The 24,844-nt window shown below is 39.7% G+C and overlaps 1 protein-coding gene across 2 annotated transcripts in view; it reads right to left on the bottom strand.

Annotated features, from left to right (window-relative positions):
- Window positions 1–24,844, bottom strand: part of mllt3 (MLLT3 super elongation complex subunit) — a 75,334-nt gene that overhangs the window by 9,013 nt on the left and 41,477 nt on the right. For both annotated transcript variants that reach the window (XM_028429659.1, XM_028429660.1), the window contains exons 3-7: window positions 22,534–22,616; window positions 21,782–21,925; window positions 21,087–21,125; window positions 20,384–20,509; window positions 8,916–9,479 (exon numbers count right to left, since the gene is read on the bottom strand). In XM_028429659.1, coding sequence (XP_028285460.1) covers window positions 8,916–9,479; window positions 20,384–20,509; window positions 21,087–21,125; window positions 21,782–21,925; window positions 22,534–22,616 — 956 coding nt within the window. The remainder of the gene's footprint in view (window positions 1–8,915; window positions 9,480–20,383; window positions 20,510–21,086; window positions 21,126–21,781; window positions 21,926–22,533; window positions 22,617–24,844) is intronic.

Here is a 24,844-nt window from a genome sequence, read left to right as displayed (position 1 = left end):
CACACTTAAAACAGCCTACTAAGCGCAATAACACAACCACAAAAAATGATGAAATCACAAGGATTTCATGCATAGCAATATAATGGGTTCATGGCTGATTTTAGTGCTGAACAGTAGAAAATGTCAAATTTAACTATTTTTTTCAAAAATGGAAGGGGGCATGTTTTTGTTTACTTGAAAGAGTGTCTGTGGATGGTATATACTGAAGTAACTTCATCAGACATTACATACATAAGTTTTAACACCAACAATGACTACTGCAAAGACACATGAAACAACACACACACGTATGCACACACATGGACACATACACACGTGTACAAACACATGCACACACACTTAAAACAGCCTACTGAACACAATCCAAAACACATCCACAAAACACAAGGATTTTATGCATAGGAATATAATGGGTTAATGGCTGATTTTAGTGGTGAACAGTAGAAAATGTCAAATTTAACTATTTTTTTCAAAAATGAAACCCTTACATCAAGAAATGCATGGTTATATGTTGTTATAGTTATGATATTAAAAAATGTAGTATTATAATAGGAGTTAATGGGCCCTAAGTGGAAAATACCATTTTAAACTGCTGCTACACAAAAACTAATAATGCATCAAACTCAATATTTTGGCTAATCTTTGACCTATCCATGACAGATATAAAAATAATGCCTCAGCCACCTAACTTTTGTTTTGTGGAAAATAACTCATTTTTTGTGTTTTCTTCATAAAAAAATTACTGTGACATCAAGTAATCAAACTGGCATTTAAAGGGTTAAATTCCTCAAAATGATTTAATGTTTGGTAGTTTTGAGCAGGGCTGAAGTTGCTTAACATATTTATGCAGAAAAAAGTAAGAAAAAATATTAATCTGTTAATTTTTTATAGCAGTTTTTTGGAAGTGGACTTTTTTGTCCCCTAATGACACAAAAGGGTAGTAAATTTTAAAACTGCTGCTACACAAAAACTAATAATGCATTAAACTCAATATTTTGGCTAATCTTTGACCTATCCATGACAGATATAAAAATAATGCCTCAGCCACCTAACTTTTGTTTTGTGGAAAATAACTCATTTTTTGTGTTTTCTTCATAAAAAAATTACTGTGACATCAAGTAATCAAACTGGCATTTAAAGGGTTAAATTCCTCAAAATGATTTAATGTTTGGTAGTTTTGAGCAGGGCTGAAGTTGTTTAACATATTTATGCAGAAAAAAGTAAGAAAAAATATTAATCTGTTAATTTTTTATAGCAGTTTTCTGGAAGTGGACTTTTTTGTCCCCTAATGACACAAAAGGGTAGTAAATTAAAGTGACGCCTGAGGGTTAATCAGTATAAATATTCAAATGAGTGAGATGCAGCATCTTGCAAAAATGCAATTTCCCCATTGTGGGACTAATAAAGGTTTCTTAATCTTAATCTATTTTGGAGTATGTGACAGAAGCCATGCATCAAACGGTAAGAGACATTAGTATTGAGAAAAAGAATCCTCCGCAGCACAAAAATGACCATGCCAGCCATGACTCTAGGACAATCAGATGTACTGTCCTCAGGATCAATTACTGGAAGACTTCCACCCAAAACATTCTGTGTTTGATGTAGGGCTGCAATGACATGTCCACCATGTAAATATGTTTATTTGCATAAGAGCTGTCAGCTGTCATCACCATAGTGTGTCTATTTACTTGTAGTGTACACTTCATGAGCAGGTAGTAATCATGGATGGTTCACACTGGGCTAAAGCACTGTAAAATGTTAAGACGTTCATTTTTCTGCACCAGTAAACAGGCCATTCTGTTCTTATGCAAAAGGAACACTAGAATGTCAAGATTGCTGTAATCTACTAGCATCAAGACCCCATTAACACTGGGGGAATCAATCCGGCTATAGCGGGATTCAGGCTGTATCTGGAGTCTGAACAACGTGAATCCAGATATATCCGGATAGATGTCCAGATTGGCTTAAATCTGGCACAAACACAACACAAATCCAGCTAGCGAATCCCTCTAGTGACGTGATACTTCACGGTTCACGGGGACAGCGTCTGGGTCACGTACAAAAGCTGCATGTAAACAGTCATCGAACTACGCCAACTTTGCCCTGAGTTTATTTTTGACGTGGCTATAAAGGAATAAATTGCTTTTTAAACCGAAAAAAATGAAAGAAGGAGCGACATAGGACACACAAAAAAACCCCAAAAAAACGAATGTCCCTACCACAGCCTGAACGGACTCTCTATATTACGAGGCGCCACCTAGCAGTTAGGAGGACAACAAACAAGCCAGATTAAGCCGGATTGAGCGCGGACACGCATGTGTCATTTGAAAATAGGTCTAAATGTATCCAGTTTAAAGGCTATCCAGATTCAATCCTACTCCAGCTGGATTGACTTTCTCCAGTGTGAGAAAGTTGAGCTCTCTACTACTGCAAGATCATTAGCATCTATAGTAATTTGCAACTTCCTAAAGCCCCATAAAAAATCTAAAAAAAATTCACAATCTGCGCATCTTAACACATTTTGGTTGTATGTGTCCAAATGAGTTGTTTTGTTGACAATGAGTTGTCACTATAAGAAACAAGTCCCCAAGTGGCATGGTCACTAATGTGCAAAATTGATTATGTCCACAGACTTCATCATTGTTATAGATCCATCCAGTTTAGTTGAAATTATTTCCACACTGTTAAAATAAATCAAATGTAATTAAACACATGTGCTTGTTTTTTCTGATTTACAAAACCAACAATAATCAATAAAAGCCCCAAAGCTAAGCAGCATCGACCACAGCTGTTGGCTAATGTGTGTGATTGGACATGTAGGCTTAAAATGCATCACTGTATCAGTCTAAAAGGGATTTAAAACGCACTTCCCAGTCTGCAAATACCAATTCATAAGGGAGTCTGCCACAGCTGCCAAACAAGACAGAGTGGTGAGAAGTGACCTCCAGAAGAAACATGAGGAAAAAAAAGAGGAGTGAGGACAAAAGGCTTTAATGGTTGTCACCTCTTGCCAACAAACATCACACAGCTGGTCTGTTGGTTTATAGCACAGCTTCTTCAGACTGCCATAAATCTCACCACCACTCTTTTTTAGAGCTTTTGTCGTGCTTTACTCCAAGCCACCAAAGCGGCTCTCTTCAAAGACAATAAATAGTCTTTGAGTCTGCTGGCATCAATCTGGCTTCTTCTCTCAACCCTTGGCACAGTTTGGAAGAAGAATGCCAACAAACTGACTATTTGGTTTGCTTGTCTAATTCAGCAGAGGCTGTGCAAACAAAGCAATTTTAATGTCAATGAAGATGCTTTTCAGTGTGACGTTTATTCAGACCAAGTCATTTATATTGAAATGTTGCAGTGTGCAGCACAAATGTGCTGCATTTAGCCAGTTGATGGTTTAGCAAAGCATTTCAAGATGTACAACAGAGGGTTCGTTCCAGGAAGACAGAAAAACAACGACCATCTTCTGGTATTTAAAATGATTATTCTGTTATACAATTGAAAGAAATAGATGTTTTTTTATCATACATGCTAAAAAAGTACATACAATGTCCAGCTTTACCACAAAAAGCTGTTTTGGTCTCTTTACCAAAAGTTCAGGGGATGATTTTTTTACACAACTCCTTCCTTTACATTACATTAAGATGTAAAATTCTGCATGATTAAAAGTTAGATTTATTTTGGCTGCTGACTGATTTGTAGGATAGACAGCCAATTCAAAACTGTTCCTCAGAAATCTGTCACAAAAGGTCCATCTGTATTCAGTCAACAGTAGACGCATGACAGTGCAGGCCAATCTAAAATACTTAATCTGTTACTCTGGTTCGAAATCCACCTAATGAGGTGTACAGGAAATACTAGAGTATGTTTTGTGTGTTTAAATACAACCAAATGAATATAATAAAAGGACAGTCTATTACTTGCTTTGCTTTGTAACCTTGTAACCAATGAAAAAAATAACATAACAGCAAAAACATATTTTCTTAATTTAACCCCCTAAGGCACACACATGTTTATTTAAAATGCAGCAAAAAACAGACTGTTAATCATGAAAAGACTGAACAAACACTAGTAATTGTCAGATTTTATATTATTTAAAAAAAATCTGTTTTAAAAATGAATAAGATCAAGGATATTTAACCCTTGTGCAATGTTTGCAAACACTACCTTTTGTCCCGAACAACACGGAAGTGTTGTTGCACATGCATAGCAACACTTTCTTTGTTTTTGTTTACTATGAAGACTGTGTGTACTCACAGACAACAAGGTCAGTATGCACATGGCTCTTTTTCTCTCCAACATACACACACACACAAATTTTGCTAAAATACTCCATATAACTCCATATACAAGCCATAAACTACTCTACATAAGCACAGGCCTGCAGGTATGGTCATTAAGTTGTTAACTGTAAAAATCACAAATTTTACCTCCTACCAACGGGGTAAACCACCAACAATCAAGAATGCATGATTATGTAGTGCCATGGCTGTGCAGCCAAAAAATGTGGTTATAATGGAAGTCTATGGGACAAAAACATCCACGAACAACACGTAAGGGAGAAAAAATGAAAATCCAGTGCTGTGCAAAAACTAATAAATAAAAAGTCAATAAAAAAAGTCTATATATATATATATATATATATATATATATATATAGTCCTATGCTCTTGTCTCCTATACTCTTCTGTCCTATGCTCTCCTCTCCTCGCATTTCCTGTGCGTTGGCGAAGGGTCGAATTCGTGGTGGCGCCACAGCCAGACCGTATGATGAAGTGCTGCGTTTTTGATAACTTTTGGTCCCTAACCCCTTAAGGGCGAGCGCACCAATTTTCAGCCGTATCAAACAATTCCCCTAGGAGGAGTTCGCGAAAGTGCGGGGAGTGAAAATTGGAACAGGGCGTGGTTTTTTAAAAATGGCGGACTTCCTGTACGTCCTGCAATTTTCACCCAAGAGGCTTTTTTTCTTGTCACGAGGTGATACATCAGTGTACCGATTTTCAAGTCTTTAGCAGTTGCAGTGAATATTTTCACACTGTAGGGGGCGCTGCAGAGCCATGCAGCCACGCCCGCCAATGGCAACAGTGTTAAGTCGCGATTTTCGTCGAGGGACAATTTTGTGCCAAATTTGGTGAGTTTTTGAACGCTTGCATTTCAATAGGGCTCTCGCACAACTCGGTGCTCGGGCCCTAATAATACCAGCAATTACAATAGGGCCTTCACACAACTCGGTGCTCGGGCCCTAATAATAATAAACGCTTGCATTTCAATATGGCTCTTGCACCATTCGGTGCTCGGGCCCTAATAATAATCTCTAGGGTTTCAATAGGGCTCTTGCACTATTCGGTGCTCGGGTCCTAATAAGGGGAAAGGAGGGGGTGTATGTTTATTACTTATATAATGTATATATTTTTTTGTGTATGTTCATTGCAATGCTGGAAATAGTATCATTTCAGACAAAGTTTTTGTTTAATTTACTTAACTTGAACAATACTTTGCTACATATCCACCTCTAGATAACATAACTTATGCCAGCTAAAATTTTCAAATCTCATTTGTTGTCAATCCTTTGTTTGGGTCCTCTCGTCCTCATTCTCCTCTTCTCCATCCAATACTGGTTATTGAGCCCTGTACTAAATTCTGAATGCACTGATACCGTGCCAGGTCACAGAAACTGTGAATGCAACTTTCTTTTCATGCACAGCTACAGCAGAACAAAGTGGTGAGTGTGTGAGAGGGAGAGGGGATTTAATTGGTTGATGTATTGAATATCTGCGTGACGGAAACAACCAAACTGCAACTTGCATCTCCGGAAAAAATACAACATTACTATAAGACCATTTAATCGTTTTCCGAATGCATATCTATTTATAAAAGCTGCCGGAATGCCCCACTGGACCGTTCTGGTCCACTTTAATCCCGGTGTATCACTGTCTTTCTTTTCTTTTCTCTCGTCTTTTCACATGTGTAATCTGTCTGCAACTTGTATTGTAGTCGCAACCACCTGAAATGGCCAGATTTGATTGGCTGAGAGTTGTCACGTGGGATGGATAAACTCGTATGGTCTGTGCGTTTCCTCATGCGTTAAGCCACTACCGTAAAGTCAATGAAAGCTGCGGCAGTTAAAATAGAAGCGCCCCGTCAGGTTTTAAAGAATAACCTGCTGTTTGGACTATAGGTTCGGGTCCGTATGGGACGGCTTCTGGGTCCGGAGCCGGACCGCGGTCCGCCATTTGGTGACCCCTGGTATAGGCTAATAATTCAGGTTGGTTGTTGCTTGATTATTTTTGTGAATCTTGTCAATAGTAAAAAATGTACCAATGTTAATGATAGTAAGAAAACATCATATACTGTAAAATACTCAAATACTCACAAAGCAATTGCAGTACGTCTCTGTGATAGCTACACCACATGAGGGTTTTAAACAAATGCATGCAGGTGACAAATCACTCAGCCTGTGCCCACATTGACTGTACTAAAAACAAAGTTCTTATGTTAACATGCCAGCCTGCTTTCCCTTCATGTCATCACCTACTCCACATTTTCTCTCTCTGAATTCTGGCCCGCTGCTTGGTGAAAAAAACAGAGATCAAACAAGTGGTCACATGAGAAATGAAAGCGGCGTTCTGTGCTGGCCCGCCACTCGGTTGCCCGGGGTTGCTAGCCTGGGGAGAATCAAACACCTGGCATTTGTCACCCCACATCCCTTTTTACAAGCAACCCCACCCCAAGTCCCTGTATGGGAAAATTTAAGGAATCTCCATACAGCACTGACAAAAACACAACTTCTGCTAGTGCGAAGTAATAACTCCTTTGCCTAAACAAGCTGCCCCCACAGAGAAAGATACATAAAGACTGACACTTTATACAAGCATTTGAGAATAGAAATGAAAACACTATTGCATTAGAGAAAACTGCTTAAAGCACAGGGATTTGGTCCTTTCTTCTAGGCTTTTTCCTTTTTCAAAAGCTAAAAGAATTAAAGGGGAACTCAACGCTATTCATGGCAGCGTCTCCCCTTTCTCCTCAGGTGTTGTAAAACCATAAAACTTTCTCCCATTTAGCTTTAACACAGCCCTTCTTTATGGGAAGGTTCTCCACCAATTGTGCGTGGACCAGGCAACCTAGTTAAAAATCAGCCTATTCAAAAAAAGTGCCACTGTGTTGTATTTAATATTTTCCTGTATTGAAGTACAAATGTCGATAAAGCAACTAAACAGAATCTTGTGTCTCTTCTCTGGTCTTGTTCACATCCTGATGGCCACCCAGACAAATGCAGCTGAACACCCACAAAGGTTTACTGGTGTCCAGCCCTTCATCCAATTCTTCAGGTCAGCCCCCCACCCCCAGAGTCTACCAGACCAACATTAAATAAGACTCTCTCCCTGCTGCTTCTTCTATTTTATAGTCCCTGCACCCCAAAGACTGACTGACCAACAAATCCTCCCTGTTAACCTTCCACATAGTGTCAGAAGAACTGAATAACTTTCCACAGCCTACATCTCTTCAGTTCTTTTATCCATTCAAGTGGCCTGAATGCTTAAATCTGGTTGTTACCAGGGTATCATGATGAAATGTAGTAGTAGACACCAAACCATTAAAATTACATGATGCCATAGTTAAATATACATATAAAAAGCAAAGGTAGTTGAGTTACACATCAAAGCCTCTAGGGGCAGAACATAAGAAGAAACATTTGTGCATGTCCACACACTTGTGGCATACTGTGTAGACTGAGTGAAAAGTCCATGCAGCAGATAGATCACACCATTTGAGAAAAAGAAACTTTGATCCGATAAAAGATACCTCCACATGCAAAATACTCAAAACATAGGGATATATAAATTATAACAATACACAACTGCTTTAAAGTAGTTATTGTTATACATTATGGCCTCCAATTGCAGGGTTAGTTGCACTTTTTATTGTTCTTTATTTAGCCAATCACAGATTTTTTTCATTGCCCAACCCTGACTGGTATGGAGAAAAGCGGTGTGTGTGCTCAACCTATCTCACCAGCCACTAACACCAGCTTGCATGCCACGTTTCTTACATGTGCATTGCTCAGACAATAGTACACATGCTGCCTATAGTACTGCAAAAAATATCAACAAAAACTACTGTTGTGTTTTCAGAATTTTGGTATCAAAAGTTAAGTTCGGTTCTGGTGACATCCCTTCTAAAAGAAGATTGATTAAACCAATTGGAGTGAAGTCAAGTGCTCCTGGGAAAAATTTAAATTTGGACAAAAAGAGACAAAAAAAAGACTGCCGTTAGTGGGTCAGAAGCTACTAGTTGCTTGCAACCTAGAAATAGTTGAGTGTATAGTGCTCCAGTGGTCTACAGATCTATTTTTCTGAAATTACAGTGCTAAACAACAAAACTCTGTAATCAGAGTAATCTCCTCCTAGGCAACAATCATGTTACTCATCACTCACACTTGGTATGTAAAGAAATACCTGCAGATATCAGAATATTTCACAAAATAAATACCACAAAATCAAAAAAAAATGGGTAAGGGTTACAAAATACACCTGTCTAAATCTTTTAAAACATTTTCAGGAATCCCTGTTCTTTTCCCACACAAAATAATTATTTCCTACTCAGCTGTCAATTATATAATTATATATCAGACACACCACAACATTCAGCAAAGAAAGCTTTGATAAAGGATGCAGAAAATACTCAAACTAAAGAATCAAAAGACAGATGGAGTTAATGCAGTAGAGCAGCAAGGGTGGGGTACTGAGAGGTGCACTGAGAAACCAAACACAGGTTCACAGGTAAATATCTCTAAAAAGGTGGGAGATCATCACAGCAATCATCATCAAGACAGCAGGCTAACCCTGGAGGCAGACCAAGAATCTTATGAATACTTATGATATACATCTACACAGCGCCAAAAAGTCTTCTACTTACATCTGATTTGGTAGACTGGTCCTCCATATCAGAGTCGTTGTGGTCCTGAAATGACGCAAGTGTTGCTAACTTCCTATGCTCTGCCTTATCGCCGTCTGGTCGTAATTTACTTGTCCTCATCTGCGAGCTATCCTTCAAAAGTTTCTTATCCAAATGCTGAGCACCTGAACCCGACATATGTTTTTCTGATGAATCCCCATATCCCTTTTTGCGTTTTTTGGTCATGTGATCCTCATTGTCAAGAGCAGATGGACGCTTGTTTAGCCCTGACCCATGGGTCATTCCCTCAGCCCGATGTTCCTTGGATAAAGACTTGGGTTCCTTGAACCCTAGCTTAGGATTGATGTCTCTTAGTGGCTGGTTCTCTTTGGGTTTCCTTGAAGGTTCTTTGGGAGCTTTGCTGGGTTCCCAGCCAGAGTCTCTGAAGGCACTTTTGGGCTCTTTCAAGTCTTTTGGAGGCTTGTCTTTGTGGTCCTTGGGGAGTTTGGGGAGTTTGGAGAAGCTGCTGCTGTTAGTGCTGGTGGTTGTGGTGGTGGTGAGGAGGGCAGTTCCTTTGGAGCCATCCTGTGAATCAAAATCAACAAGTGAATAAAAGATTTACACATTATCCATTGCAAAATTCCTGACCTTTTGGGATTAAAAGTCCCAGTCTTCTTGGTGAAGTTTACAGACCACATTTGGTATACCCAAAAGTTTTATTTGCTCGAGTGACCAATAAATTCTCTTTTCATATGAGCGACCTCCCGAAGAACATCTTTATCTTGCATGTATTTAAGTACCCAAATTAAAGTTGTCTGCAGTGCAACTAAATAAGCACTGCAGACGGAAGCATTCAAGTTAACCTCATGTAGGTGATGGGGATTGAGTTACCATTGGACATGCAATGAAGTGAAAGACCTAGTTACCCTTGTGTGCTCATGAGCTCACTGAGCTGTACTCACCTCAACCTTTATTGTAACATGAATGACTGAGTGGGAAAGACTTGTGTGTGCAACATACAATTGACCAAACTACCTTTGCGTGTGACGCAATAGAATTACCCATGTACTGATGCAAGTGACCAAGTGACAGTTGTCCCATGAGCCTAAGCAATATGCAGGTAAGACTTAAATTTAGATTAGATTTAAAGGTGGTTGAGGTATAAGACGACTCATTCTTTGAATTTTAGATTTTAGAAAATACAACTTTTTAAGGGTCTTGAAACATTGTTTTTGCACTTAATTAAAGAATTTCCCTTTGGGGATAAATAAAGGAATTCTGAATCTGATTTCTTTTCCCCCCCTCCTTTTTGAGACCTGGAAGACACTGCAGTTAAACTCCATACTGTGCAGGACCCCTAGAACTTTTGTGTATGAAATGTGATGGCAACATTACACTGAATCACTGGAGCGCAAAGGATTAGTGCACAAGGAAGAAAGAAATCCCACTTAAGATCAGTGGACAAACATAATGAAGTAAAGGCATTGTAAGCTCTTGCAAACTGAAGACTGGATGGACTTTTATTGCTGTAACAATATGTTGTTGAGGCCGTTTAAAATAACTTACCCAATAAAATTAACAAACACCTTTTCTGTGATTATGTGTCTTGACTGGGATATAGTAAGTAGAACTTAAAAACTTAGTTCTAAGTGAGCAAAACCCAGGCAGCTAGGTCAGCACAAGATTAATCCTCTGTCTTTTGCACAAGAGAAAACATGCATGCCACCCTGTTTGGCATCACTATCTCTGAAAAGAGGCCCATTCTTAAAAGAGAATCAAAAGGGTCCATCTATGGGCTTAAAGAGCAAACTCAGGACTTCTTTTGAGAGTTTCTGTTCAGTTGGGTGAACGGGGCCTTTTCAACAGTCACACAAACACAACCTTAAAAACAGAGCGAGGGGCAATGCAGAGAAAGGAGGAAATGCATTTGTTCTAACGACAGGGGCCATTTGTGCTTGGGTCTCACCTCCAGCCGCGTTGTCAATATTGAGGATGGACCAATGCAGTAAAACCCATTAAAGCAGTCTAGACAAAGGGGTGTGTAACAACTCTGCCAGCCACCTCTAAAACCTTTCATTTTGTCTATCTGCTGGTGACCCCAGGGGCCTCAGGATGTAAAGCTGCTGGCTTGTTGTAGACTTCAGCGCGCTCCTTCGCTGTAGTAAAACCATTTCCCTCCCAGGGCAGCGTGACATAAAAACCTGCTTCAGTGCTTGCAGCCATCAACATTCAACAGATCACTAAAGTGGCACATTTAACAAACCTTTCAGTACTGTCACACTGGCAGGTTAGCAGATGACCCAGGTTTAAAACTTTAAAGGGCCCATTACAATAATATGTCACATAAATACTGTACTATATACACAACACAGGTAGCTAGGTCAGCAGAAGATTAATCCTCACAGATAGGAGGATAATTAGCAGTGTAATAGTAGCAGGACTTATGGGGCTGACACATTCCATCAAAAGACAATGTCATGACTTAAACCCCTATATAAATTATAAAAAAAAAGTTATTTTCATTTTGGTGCCAGCTATATGTACAGAACAAAGCAAAAGATAGAAAAAGATCAAGAACATTTCTTTCTGATTTGTTTATCATTTGTTCTAGAATCCAACACTAAAAAATTTTAAATCGCCAAAAACAACATAATTTTTAGGGCCCGAGCACCGAATGGTGCAAGAGCCCTATTGAAAACTTAGGAATTATTATTAGGGCCCGAGCACCAAATGGTGCAAGAGCCCTATTGAAACCCTTAGGATTATTATTTTTCATTTTTTTGTCCCCCTTGGACCCCCCTCCAAACCCAACAGGAAGTCCGCCATTTTTAAAATTTCTGTTAATTTTTGGCGATTTGTGACCCTCCTACAAAACTTTTCACGCCTCACATACTTCATCCAATTGAGCTGAAACTCACTGTGTCCACTCAGGACACCATAGGGAATAGACGCATTCCAAAACTCTTACAAACGGTGTGGTGGGGGTGTGGCCTCAAAGTTGACCATTCGCCATTACAAAGGAACTCACTGTATTTTTTGCCCTAACGCGTAGCCCCGCTGGCCAGTTTGACACAGCAGCATGAACATTGGCACACATACTTATCAGCTCCAGATGCACAAAAAAGTCTCTTGGACCCCCCCCCCCCCTCCAAACCCAACAGGAAGTCCGCCATTTTGATTTTTTTGGTAAGTTTTGGCGATTTCTGACCCTGTAGTCAAATGCAGTTTGTCTTTCTGTAAATGAACAATTTAAAAATAAGAGTCCTTGTCAGCCATGTTTTAATGTGGAATTATAGAAAGGACAAAGGTTTACACACAACACACCATCAGTAAATTTGCACAGTTTCAAACAACTACCAATCTAAATCAACCAAGCTGAGCAAATTTAAACCAACAATAAACACTTCACATTTGAAGAATGAATTGAAGAAATTAATCTTCTTTTTTTTAAAAAGAAAAGAAAAAGGATTTTGTTTGTTTTACCATGTGTTCAACTTTTTTTCTACTGCCTGGGTGTCCCACCACCTTATTTCAGGAAGAACCGAAGAAAGTTCGCTTTGACTACGACCGGTTTCTACACCTGGAAGGTCACCCACCTGTCAATCATCTCCGCTGTGAGAAGCTCACCTTCAACAACCCCACTGAAGAGTTTCGGAGGAAGCTGCTGAAGGCCGGAGGGGTAGGAGTGTGCGGGGGAAGACTGTGTGGGGTGTTTCTGTCTAAAACTGCACACACAGCTTCATTCTTTGTTAATTTCTGTATCGGTTTTTGGAATTTGAAATATTCCAGTGGACCTCTGAAGGACACTAGCTGTCAGTCCAGAGAGATGATAGTGCATACCATTTTGATTTTTTTGGTAAGTTTTGGCAATTTCTGACCCTGCTATTAAACTTTTCACACCTCGCATACTTCATGCAATTGAGCTGTAATTCACTGTGTACACTCAGGACACCATAGGGAATAGACGCATTCCAACACTCTTTCAAAAGTATTACCGTGTGGCGGGGGCGTGGCCTCAAAGTTGACCATTCCCCATTACAAAGGAACCCACTGTATTTGTTGCCCTAACGCGTAGCCCCTCTGGCCGGTTTGACACAGGATTATGAAAATTGGCACACATATGTATCACCTCAAGACGCACAAAAAAGTCTCTTGGACCCCCCCCTCCAAACCCAACAGGAAGTCCGCCATTTGGAAGTTTGTGGCCATTTTTGGCGATGTGTGACCCTGCTGCAAAACTTTTCACGCCTCGCATACTTCATCGGATTGAGCTGAAAGTCGCCGTGTCCACTCAGGACACCATAGGGAATAGACGCATTCCAAAACTCTCACAAAAGTCTGACGGTGTGGCTGGGGCGTGGCCTCAAAGTTTGACCATTTCAGAGGAAACAGGAAGTCGCTATAACTTCTTCGTTTCCTGTCCGATCTGTACGAAATGTCACATGTATGATCAGAGTCTGACCCTAAACACATCTATACAACAATATTGAGGCTTTGACAGAGCGCCACCTACTGGCTATACAACATGTTGTGTTTTCATAGGTTTTTCTGCATGCCCCGCTGGCCAGTTTGACACAGGATCATGAAAATTAGCACACATGTGTATCACCCCAAGACGCACAAAAAAGTCTCTTGGACCACCCCTCCAAACCCAACAGGAAGTCTGCCATTTTGACTTTTGTGGCCATTTTTTGCCTATTTGTGACCCTGCTTCAAAACTTTTCACGCCTCACATACTTCATGCAATTGACCTGAAATTCACTGTGTCCACTCAGGACACCATAGGGAATAGACGCATTCCAACACTCTTTCAATGTATTACCGTGTGGCGGGGGAGTGGCCTCAAAGTTGACCATTCGCCATTACAAAGGAACTTGCTGTGTTTTATGCAGTACTACCCATATACTTTATGCAATGTGGACAAAATCTTACAGTACTGCTATGGACCCGAGTCTGAACAGATATATATGCTAATAGGATGATACGGTCATTGCGCCACCTACTGGTAGCAGGAAAGTTTTGATTGTAAACATGTGTTCGTTGTACATCTCTGCAAATGAGAGGAGAGGAGAGCATAGGACAGGAGAGTATAGGAGACGAGAGCATAGGAGAGAAGACAGAGATAGCCCCGCGGATTGCAAGGTGCGCGAGGGCCCGCAATGCTGCTTGCAGCTTTAATTGGACTTGTGATTTTATACTTAGAAAATAGAAAATAGAACATTTTAAAAACACCTTTATTTAAAGGTTCCTGGGGGCAGTGGAGTAGCATGAGTATTGTTTAAATACTCATCTAAACATTACAGAGAATAATAAATAATAGAGGAAGGTAAATATATAAGTTATTTTGACAGATACATTATAAAACATTCAAGCAATCACTTTCAACCTATGATGGAAGAGAGTGGGTGGAGAAAGAAAAAGAGAGAGGGAGTGTGAGAGAGTGTGTGTGTCTGGTGTGTGTGAGTGACCTCCTGCTCCATGAGTAATTCATCACACACACACACACCGTGTTTACACTGAAAACCGTTTCCAAGTGAAATGGGCCTGGCTTTTAAATGACACCATTTAAAGGGACTAAAAATATCATAATGGAAACAACATGTTGCTTTATTGACATATATTTTGTGCTCACACAGATAATACGTTTGATTACTCACATATTCCATCAGCCCAGCAGTTATGTCTAATTGTAATGTCCTGAGCAGACTGCTCTGTAAAAATGCCTCTACATTGGAGACGGTCGGAAGATGGCTGAGAGAGTAGACGTGTAGTTAACTAACCTCCCATGTCGGGCATTCAAAACCCTCCATAAGACTTAACTCGAAGACTGTGAGTGATATAATGGGTGGGAGAGGCAACCGAAGAACAGGGAAAACTAATCAGGAACAAAAGAAAGTTGAGAAATTACCTGGGACAAACTCTGAAAACGAAGCTAGCGAACACGAAGACGAAATAGCAAAGAAAATGGACGGTCAAGATCAAAACGAGACGCTGCGACTGGGATTAGCCACTATTAGCAAGGACATCAAAGACCTCAAACAAGAGTTACGACACGAAATTATCACTCTCAAAGACGAGTTGAAGAAAGAAATGAAAGAGGACATCAACACTCTGCAGCAAGAAATCGAGCACAAGCTAACGGCTAATGTAAACGAGCTACAGTCACAGAAGGCGGCGGTGACCGAAGCCCAGACACGCATAGCAGAGCTAGAAGAGTGGAAAGCAGACGCGGGAGAAGCTATGATGGAAATGATGGAGCAGACGCGACAGATGCAAGAACAGATTACCGACCTCGAGGGGAGATCAAGGAGAAACAATATCCGTATCTTTGGCATCCCCGAGGACATGGAGGAGAACCCCAGCAAGTACGTAGAACAGCTGCTAAAAACAGAACTACAGCTACCTGAAGAAACGGAGCTCCACATTCAGCGAGCACACCGCGCTCTTGCGCAAAAGCCAAACCCAAATGCTACACCCAGGTCCATAATAGTTAACTTTCTTAAGTTTGAGACGAAAGAAATGATCCTGAAGACAGCGTGGAAGAAAAAAATACAAATAGGTGGCAAGCAAATCTTTTTTGATCACGACTACCCCGCTGAAGTTGTCCATAAACGGAAGTCATACATTGGCATTAAAAAGGTGCTCAAGGAAGAAAAGATACGTTTCCAGACACCGCTGACCAGAATACGGATACATTGGAACAATGGAGTGAAAACATATGACAGCGCCATGGAAGCCGCCCGGGATATGAGAGAGAGTGGATACGTAGTGGGCACACCAGGTGATGACAGCACACCTGCGGCAACGGGGAAGACACGACTGACGTCGGAGTGGCAGAGGATCAGGGGAAAGGACCCGAGACGCGGAGCAGCTCACCGAGCCAGAGAGAAGCTGCAGGAATTTCACAGGAAAACATAATCATACACGGGAGGAGGAAGGTAACACCATGGATCTATAGATTACTTCAATGTTGAGAATATTCAACCCGACTGGGAGATGTTTAGTTTTCTTTTTTTTTTATATAGTTGGACATATCTAGACCTTACAGAGTTCTGTTAAAAACGAACTGAGTCTAGTGAGGGGCCCTCTTTAGAGATGAGGATTTCCCCTTCGCCCACCAACGGGGACCTGGGGAGAGAAGACAGTTTCCCCCTTTTTTTGAAGTCAGTAACTGTTCTCGTTCATGTCGTTACCTTTTTTGTTCATAAGTATGTTGTTCAGAGTTATATGGGAGTATACCTTCAAAGAATAACAAGGTATAGTGATGACTAACTGTATCAAGATAATGTGGCTGAATGTAAATGGTCTGAATAGTCCAGTGAAAAGACAAAAGGTTTTCACAAAACTTAAAAAAGAAAGGGCACAGGTAATTTTCCTCCAGGAGACCCACCTGTCACAAACAGAACATAATAAACTTTCAAAATATGGCTATAGGAACCTATATCATAGTACGTGTAAAGAGGGTTGTAAAAGAGGTGTAGTGATACTGATATCAAATGTAATTCAATTTGATCTTGAGAAGGAATGTAGAGATAAGGAAGGAAGATATGTCATAGTTAAAGGGAGACTAGAGAACGAGCCAGTAACATTGGTGAACATATATGCACCTCCGGAAAGTGACAAATTGTTTTTTAAATCCCTGTTTGATGCTATCGTAGTGGAATCACAGGGTGTTTTAATCTGTGGGGGAGACATAAATGTTATTAGAGATCATGAAATAGATACAACTAGCTTAAAAAGGAATAAAATGCATTTGACAAGATTCATTAACATATCATTAGAAGAGATGGGAATGATCGATGTCTGGAGGAGTCTACATCCCCTGGAAAAAGGCTTTACACATTATTCGGCAGTACATAAAGTCCATTCAAGAATAGATTATTTTTTTATGAATATAGAGGATAAACATAAGGTAAAAGAATGCACAATAGGGGGTGCAGATGTGTCAGATCACAACCCACTCTATTTAACAATAAATTTCAGCCAAAGAAGACGACATACAGTATGGAGACTCAATCTGGGAATTTTGAATAACGAACAAATAAGGAAGAAGGTAAAAACTGAACTAACAAGATATATAGAGAAAAATAACAATGGTGCAGTAGATCCAACTATATTTTGGGATGCCATGAAGGCTGTCATTAGAGGAAAACTCATAGCTGAATCTGCATATGTTAAAAGAACCAAGGAAGAGGGTTATAGAATACATACTGAGAAGTTAAGGGAATTGGAACAGGAATACCAAAATTCTAATGAACCCGAGATAAGTCAACGAATTAAAGAAATAAAAGGGAAAATAAATGACATATTATTAGACGAAATTGAAAAGAAGAATAAATATTTTAAGTTGGGCTATCATGAAGTGGGTTCGAAGGCCACCAAAATATTGGCAAAGCGTATAAGACAACAGCAAGCAATTAGTAATATATCCAAGATCAAAGACCCTCATACAGGTGAGACAGTATCTACTCCTGATGGTATTCAACAGATTTTTCAAAGATATTACCAGGAATTATACACACAACCCACATCTGCAGAAGAAAATGACATGGTTGCGTTTCTTGACATGCTAGACCTGCCCTCAATTGGACAAGCACAAAATGATGAATTAACAGCGGAAATTACAATGGAGGAAGTAAAAGACGCAATAAAAAAATTGAAGAATAATAAATCACCGGGGAGCGATGGATATCCAGCAGAGTGGTATAAGATGTTTGGAGAAGAGCTGTCCCCACTGCTGCTTGCCTCTTTTAATTGGACTCTCAAAAATAACAAAATGCCCCCATCGTGGGCTGAGGCAATAATCACAGTTATCCCGAAACAAGGAAAAGACAAGGACCATTGTGCCAGTTACAGACCAATCTCTATACTGAATGTGGATTATAAAATATATACAGCAATAATCTCTAAAAGACTGAACTCCTTCATACCAGAAATAATAGAGGAAGATCAAACAGGATTTATAAGGGGACGACAGACGCAGGATAATATTAGAAGAACACTTCATGTAGTGGAACAAGCAAGGCAAGACAAAAAGAGCACAGTATTAGTAAGTGTAGATGCAGAAAAAGCATTTGACTGTGTTAATTGGACATTTCTATACAAAATATTAGAGCGGTTTGGATTCAGCAATACATCAATACAGTGCATAAAGACACTTTATCAACAACCAACTGCAAGAATAAAAATTAATGGAAGCTTGACTGGGAAAATCAGATTACAGAGGTCAACAAGGCAAGGATGCTGTCTATCGCCTACTCTGTTTGCTCTCTTTATAGAACCATTAGCACAGGCTATTAGAGAAGACCAAGAGATCAGGGGAGTGACTGTGAATGGCATACAGCAAAAAATAGGACTTTTTGCGGATGATATTATAACCTACCTTAGTCACCCAAATGAATCACTACCTGCATTAATGAAACTCTTGGAAACATTCGGACACTTATCAGGATATAAAATAAATATCGCAAAGACACAAATATTAGCATTAAATTACAGTCCACCAAAAGGGATCCAAGAATTATTTAATTTTAATTGGAAACTTAAAAGAATTGAATATTTAGGGATTATAATTACAAAAGGACTAAGTAAACTATATAAAGCAAACTATAACAAGATAACGCGAGAAATACAAAGGGATATCGAAAGGTGGTCCACCTTAACACTAGATCTCAGTTCACGAATTCAAATAATCAGGATGAACGTCCTACCAAGGCTTTTGTATTTGTTCCAATCTCTACCAGTAGAGGTCCCACAGTCACAATTTATGAGTTGGAATAGAATAATTTCAAGGTTTGTCTGGGGAGGGAAGAAACCCAGAATAAGATTGGAGACTCTCCAGTTGCCAAAAGAAGAAGGGGGGATGGGACTACCAAATTTAAATGCATACTACCATGCAGCTCAATTGAGGTATATTGTTGACTGGTGTAAGCCAGATTACGCTGCAAAATGGAAAGATGTGGAAAAACAGTTTGGAGAATACCCAATACAGAGCATTATAGGAGACGAGGAAATATACAAGGTGATCAAAAACCAAACAAATCCAATCACGATGTTCACGCTAAAACTATGGTTTAACGTAATAAAAAAATACAAGATTCAAAAAGACATTAAGTCATTGAAGTGGGTAGCATATGATAGCAATTTTAAACCAGCTAGATATGACAAAGGATTTAAGCAATGGATAACCAAGGGAATTACAGCGTGGTGTGTACTGGTGAAAGATGGACAGCTGGAGAGTTTTCAAAGCATTAAAGACAGATATGATTTGGATAAGCATGACTTCTATAGATACCTACAACTGAGGGATTACTATATGAAAGAGACCAGGGTTGCTCCCTCTGGAGAAGTGAATGGTGTGATCCAAACCATTTACAATGCATATAAAGGAACCAAAGTTAGAACTGTATCTGGATTATATAAACAGTTGATTTCCAATAAACACTCAACGAAATACATAAAAGAAAAATGGGAGTCAGAATTTAGGATAAAAATCACAGATGAACAATGGCTGAACATGTGGAAAATACATCACACATCCACCAATTCACGGATCTGGAGGGAATTTTCTTGGAAGAACCTGGTGCGTTTTTTCCTGACACCCAAGGTCAAAAGCAAACAGTTGAATAGAAATATGCCCTGTTGGAGAGGTTGTGGAGTACTGAATGCTGATCATTCACATATTTTTTGGAATTGTGATGTTATAAGACGGTTTTGGGACATGATTTGTGATATGTTACTGAAAATCCTTGGATATAACATCCCTCTGTGTTGTACGGTGTTATATCTAGGTGATCTATGTAGAGCGGGTATACAAACGGAGGACCTATATTTGGTTAAAGTATTGCTAGCAGCAGCTAAAAAAGCGATTACAAGAAAATGGGCAAAGGAAGACGTCCCCACGCAGGATCAATGGACACACATTGTAGAGGAAATTTACACAATGGAAAAAATGACACATCGGCTAAGACTGCAGGAAGCACAATTCACGGAGAAATGGATGAAGTGGACAATGTATACAACTGAGCAGCGACAATACTCAAACCTTGATTGAGTATAAGAAAATGGAATATGATGGACTGTCAAGAAGGGAACCCCCATATGTTTACATTTCTGTTTGAGTTAAATTGTATTAATTTATGTTTCATATCTGTGCAAGTGAAAAAAAAAACTTTAATAAAGATTTAAGTGGGAAAAAAAAATGCCTCTACATTAGATTACACTTAGCATGTGTGAGTCACTACTCCTAGGTGAGCAGCAGCCAAGATCCAGTTAATTTAACCCAAAGTTGGATGTCTTAGTAATCCCAGGAGTTCAAATATATATATATATAATATTGGACATCTTATATTGGAAACAGCCAAATATGTGGGGGATTAAGTCTAGAGACTTTGAAGGGGTAAACATTTTTAGAGCAACAGGTGTGGCCAGGAATAGAAGCATAAAAGAAGGCCATTTGGCTGCAGGATGTACCTGGAACCCACACTGACCTTTGATCCATGGAAGTTTTTGCTCTTCTTTGGGTCGGAGAAGGACATCAGCGAGCTGTTGGGAAGTGTAGGCAGCTTGAGGTGCTGGCCAAACAGAGAGGTCGAGCCCTCCTGCATCACCATCACCTATGAGAGGAGTGTAAGTGTAAGTCTAGGTAATTTATACATACAAGTCAGTAGCACTGATGCCATTTCGTTCTTTATCTAACCCTTCATAGAGAAATTATAACCAATGAACACTAGGTTACTTTAAGTGATCCGAGTATGATATGGTAGGCTTTCTCTTTGTTGATGAAGATTCTCAGTCATCCAGGTCATCATAGGTAGAGAAGATTGTTTCCCCACCAAACAGTTAGAACTGATGAAGCTGCTTGGATGAGCAGCAAAAGTCTTCAAGAAAACTCTACAAGTCCAGACGCCTTGTCTCAATCTTCTCTAAGGCTTTCTCTTCACTTAAAGAGGACTTAAGAGTAATGAATGAGTGCTCTGCTGTCCTCACTGCCAAGACCAGCAACATTCACACACATAAAGCCTCTGTTATTATTAGAACATTTCACACTACATGGACTGGAATCAAGTCTAACATATGCAAGTAAAGACAACACAGCTGTTTCAGTGTGTCTATACTGGAGTGCATGATGATAAATCTGCCTGCCAGGATGAAAATACTGGTGTTATTACATGAATCAGCAAGTCATCTTACTTTTGAGTCTTCTGAACTTCGTTTATGAGGATCCCGCTGCTGTAAAAGACAAAAGAGATTCATAATTACTATACAATAATTAAAAGAACTGCAACATTTATCTGATAGAGAGGGTGTAGTTACTTATATCTAGTGACTCCCTACTTGACGGGGAGCCATTCAGAGTATGAACATGTTCTATGTCTTTGACGGGGTGGGGGGCAGGGTAAAGTAAATAAAAAGCACTTAGCTCCAGTCATAAAACCTTCAGACTACAGAGCTCCACTGGACCAAGGCCAACTTACTGATAGCATTCGACACAGAGAAGAGGTAAACTGATGCCAGTTTATGACAAATTAACAACCACGGTGAGCTTTAACAGCATGATCTGCTGTAAGAGCTGCTAAAGTAGTATTAAGTCACTTGATCAGTGCCATCAATTTGTTTAGAGGCATTATGAAATGATAATATGTACAAAAATATTAGATTGGAAGCAGGTTGTTCAGGGTGCTGATAACAGGTGTAGTTAGGTGTTCCGTGACAGAGCAACATCTGGCATGCACTATCATCTCTCTGGACTGACAGCTAGTGTCCTTCAGAGGTCCACTGGAATATTTCAAATTCCAAAAACAGATACAGAAATTAACAAAGAATGAAGCTGTGTGTGCAGTTTTAGACAGAAACACCCCACACAGTCTTCCCCCGCACACTCCTACCCCTCCGGCCTTCAGCAGCTTCCTCCGAAACTCTTCAGTGGGGTTGTTGAAGGTGAGCTTCTCACAGCGGAGATGATTGACAGGTGGGTGACCCTCCAGGTGTAGAAACAGGTCGTAGTCAAAGCGAACTTTCTTCGGTTCTTCCTGAAATAAGGTGGTGGGACACCCAGGCAGTAGAAAAAAAGTTGAACACATGGTAAAACAAACAAAATCCTTTTTCTTTTCTTTTTAAAAAAAAGAAGATTAATTTCTTCAATTCATTCTTCAAATGTGAAGTGTTTATTGTTGGTTTAAATTTGCTCAGCTTGGTTGATTTAGATTGGTAGTTGTTTGAAACTGTGCAAATTTACTGATGGTGTGTTGTGTGTAAACCTTTGTCCTTTCTATAATTCCACATTAAAACATGGCTGACAAGGACTCTTATTTTTAAATTGTTCATTTACAGAAAGACAAACTGCATTTGACTGCCATTGTTTTCTGTGAACCATCAAAGGAAACTACATCTTTATATGCAGCTGTTTTTCAAACTATAAAGAAAATCTGCTTCTGGGGAATATTGCATGCTGGGAAGTCTGCTGATAAGTGAAATTGAGAGAAATCTAGATAGATGGCCAGAATTTGAGTATAGTCTTTTACACCAGTAAGATATGAAGATTATAGTAAACCTAATATTTACAGCTCATGTCTTCAAAAACAGACCAACGCTAGCCCAATAAAACTAATTTGCTAAACAAAGTCAATGTTAAATGTACCTTGTTCTTGAAGTAAACTTCAATAGGCAATATGAAGCCTGCGTATCCAGACTCCTCCACTTTGTATGGAGGATCCTTGCACACTGAAACAAAAGAGAAGCTTACTGTTAAGACAGGACTAGGTACAATGTAGTGGTTGCAGTAGCACCAAACACTTAGCAGGGCAAAACAGCAGTCAAAAATTCAATAAAAAGAGAATTATAAACATACAAAAAATATTTAACAGTCAAAAGAAAAATAATAAAAAGCATTTTGCTCCATAAAATACAAAACATGTGGGTGTGTGTGTGGCCGCTGGGGGACATAGAATCCCAATCTTTACTACTGTAAGTTTGTCTCACTTTATCCATATGAGACGCTACAAATGAGAGAAATTTTTGTTCAAACATGTCTGTGAAACCTGCAGCTCTGTTCTGAGGTCTCATTAACTCTCATTTCCATGTCTTCCTCTAAAGTATCAATATTAAAAGCTACGGCTCAACTTAGAACCCGAGCCTTGAAGGCTGATGATGAGGTCAAGACTTCCCTGCCTTAAACCCTATGGGACTTTAAAGACAAACAAATGCTACTAGAGCTCAGGTGATGCTCCCTGGAGGTGTGTCTGTTTGTCAGACACCATCCCAGTGGATGCTGCAGAAAAAGTACTAATTAAGTTCATGCACATGGAAAACAGAGTGTGTTATTAAGAAGATATTAAAACAGGTCTGGGCTTTTTAAGTGATGTAAATCTCATGTGAACGGTGGTGGATATTCAACAGGTTGCATCTTAGAAGCCAATTACAGGCCTGTTGAACCTTTGAACCCTAAATACGTTAGATACGTTTTTCGGCCGTGATAAATTACATTTGCATGCTTGTTTTTTTTCCTCTCTTCCTCTCTCTCTCCCTCTCGCTGCCAAAGAGACTGGATGACAAAAGGCATCACTCCGGTGCGTCGTAGCGTATAAAGTGTGCAAAGTCCGGCCGGCGTTTTCTGTCTTAAAATGTGTCAAATCAACAGGTAGTTCTTATTTTTTTAACTCATTGTGTAACGTTTATGTGATGTTCTGAGCAGACCACCGATAGCTCGCTCTCTGCGTCACCACGGTGCTGCAGGGCTTGGATGTTGGTTACAGCGACACAGAGAGCTGTGAAGCTGCACAACACCGGTTCAACACTTTGACACAATTCACCACGAGACTACACTTGCTTAAGTATACAACGTGCCATCAGAGAGAGTGCGCATTGTACGAGTAAAGTTCTCTGCCTTCTTACTGGTGGCACTCGCGGCAGCGCCACCCATTAGTCCTCTCGCCCAGTCCTCTTGTGCCCTCTCTGCTATCAGTTTCTTTTATGTGTTTCTGTCTACATGGTGGCGTTTTTAAAATTCACTGCAGCTGTCTGCAACGGACTGATGTGCATACACACACGCAAACACGTGCGCACACAAACACATGTGCGTTCAGGTGAGCCCACTCCCACCAGCAGGTAGAGAGTGCTAGTTGGTTTGACTTAACTCCACTGACTATGCTCAGATAAGCCATGGTAATAGGCCTACCACTACTCATAAATAATAATATCAACATTTATATTAATATTGATAATAATAACAACAATAAAATAATAATAATAATGTTGATGATTGGGGGCCTTTCCAGTGTTAAATGTTCTTTAGAATTTAAAGTTAATTGATCTTTGAAATGGTGTACTTGCATTATATGTCGCTCATCATTATATTAGTTGAACATGGTCAATATTATCGCTTATCGCAATAATTTCTCTTGACAATTAATCGCCCAGCAAAATCTGTTATCGTGACAGGCCTACTAGAAGGTTCTAATAATTATGATTTGTCACCCTTTGAACTTCCAGATGGTGCTTGAATGCACCATGCATGACATACAGTTCCATCAAAAACCCTAGTTTAGCAATCTTTCAACTAATGAATTTAACAAAAATAAACCAACATACAAAAGCAGCACAACTAGGAAGTAATGACTAAGTCACTTAAAACTAGCAGTCATGTGACAAAACATAAGCAAGTATTAGGCTCAACTGCAGGCTTGATGTCCCAAGCATGGATGCTGCTGAAAATGAAGCAAATATCGGACTAGTCACTACTGTTTTCATTTTGGACCCCCGCCATTGCAGAGAGCAGCAGTGATTGATGGCTCAAGCTGACTATGCTGAGGTCGACCTCACTGCTGGGCCCAAGCCATCCAAAACCCAATACTACTGAGCAAATATTATGGGTTAGAGTTAATTGCCCAAGTGGGTCAGGTTCAATTACATCCAGCTAAAGGAGTCCATTCATCAAGGCACCTTTATGTAAA

Source organism: Parambassis ranga, chromosome 18, assembly GCF_900634625.1.
Source record: "Parambassis ranga chromosome 18, fParRan2.1, whole genome shotgun sequence".
Classification (NCBI taxonomy): Eukaryota; Metazoa; Chordata; class Actinopteri; family Ambassidae; genus Parambassis; species Parambassis ranga.
This window is presented reverse-complemented; position numbering and strand designations above follow the sequence as displayed.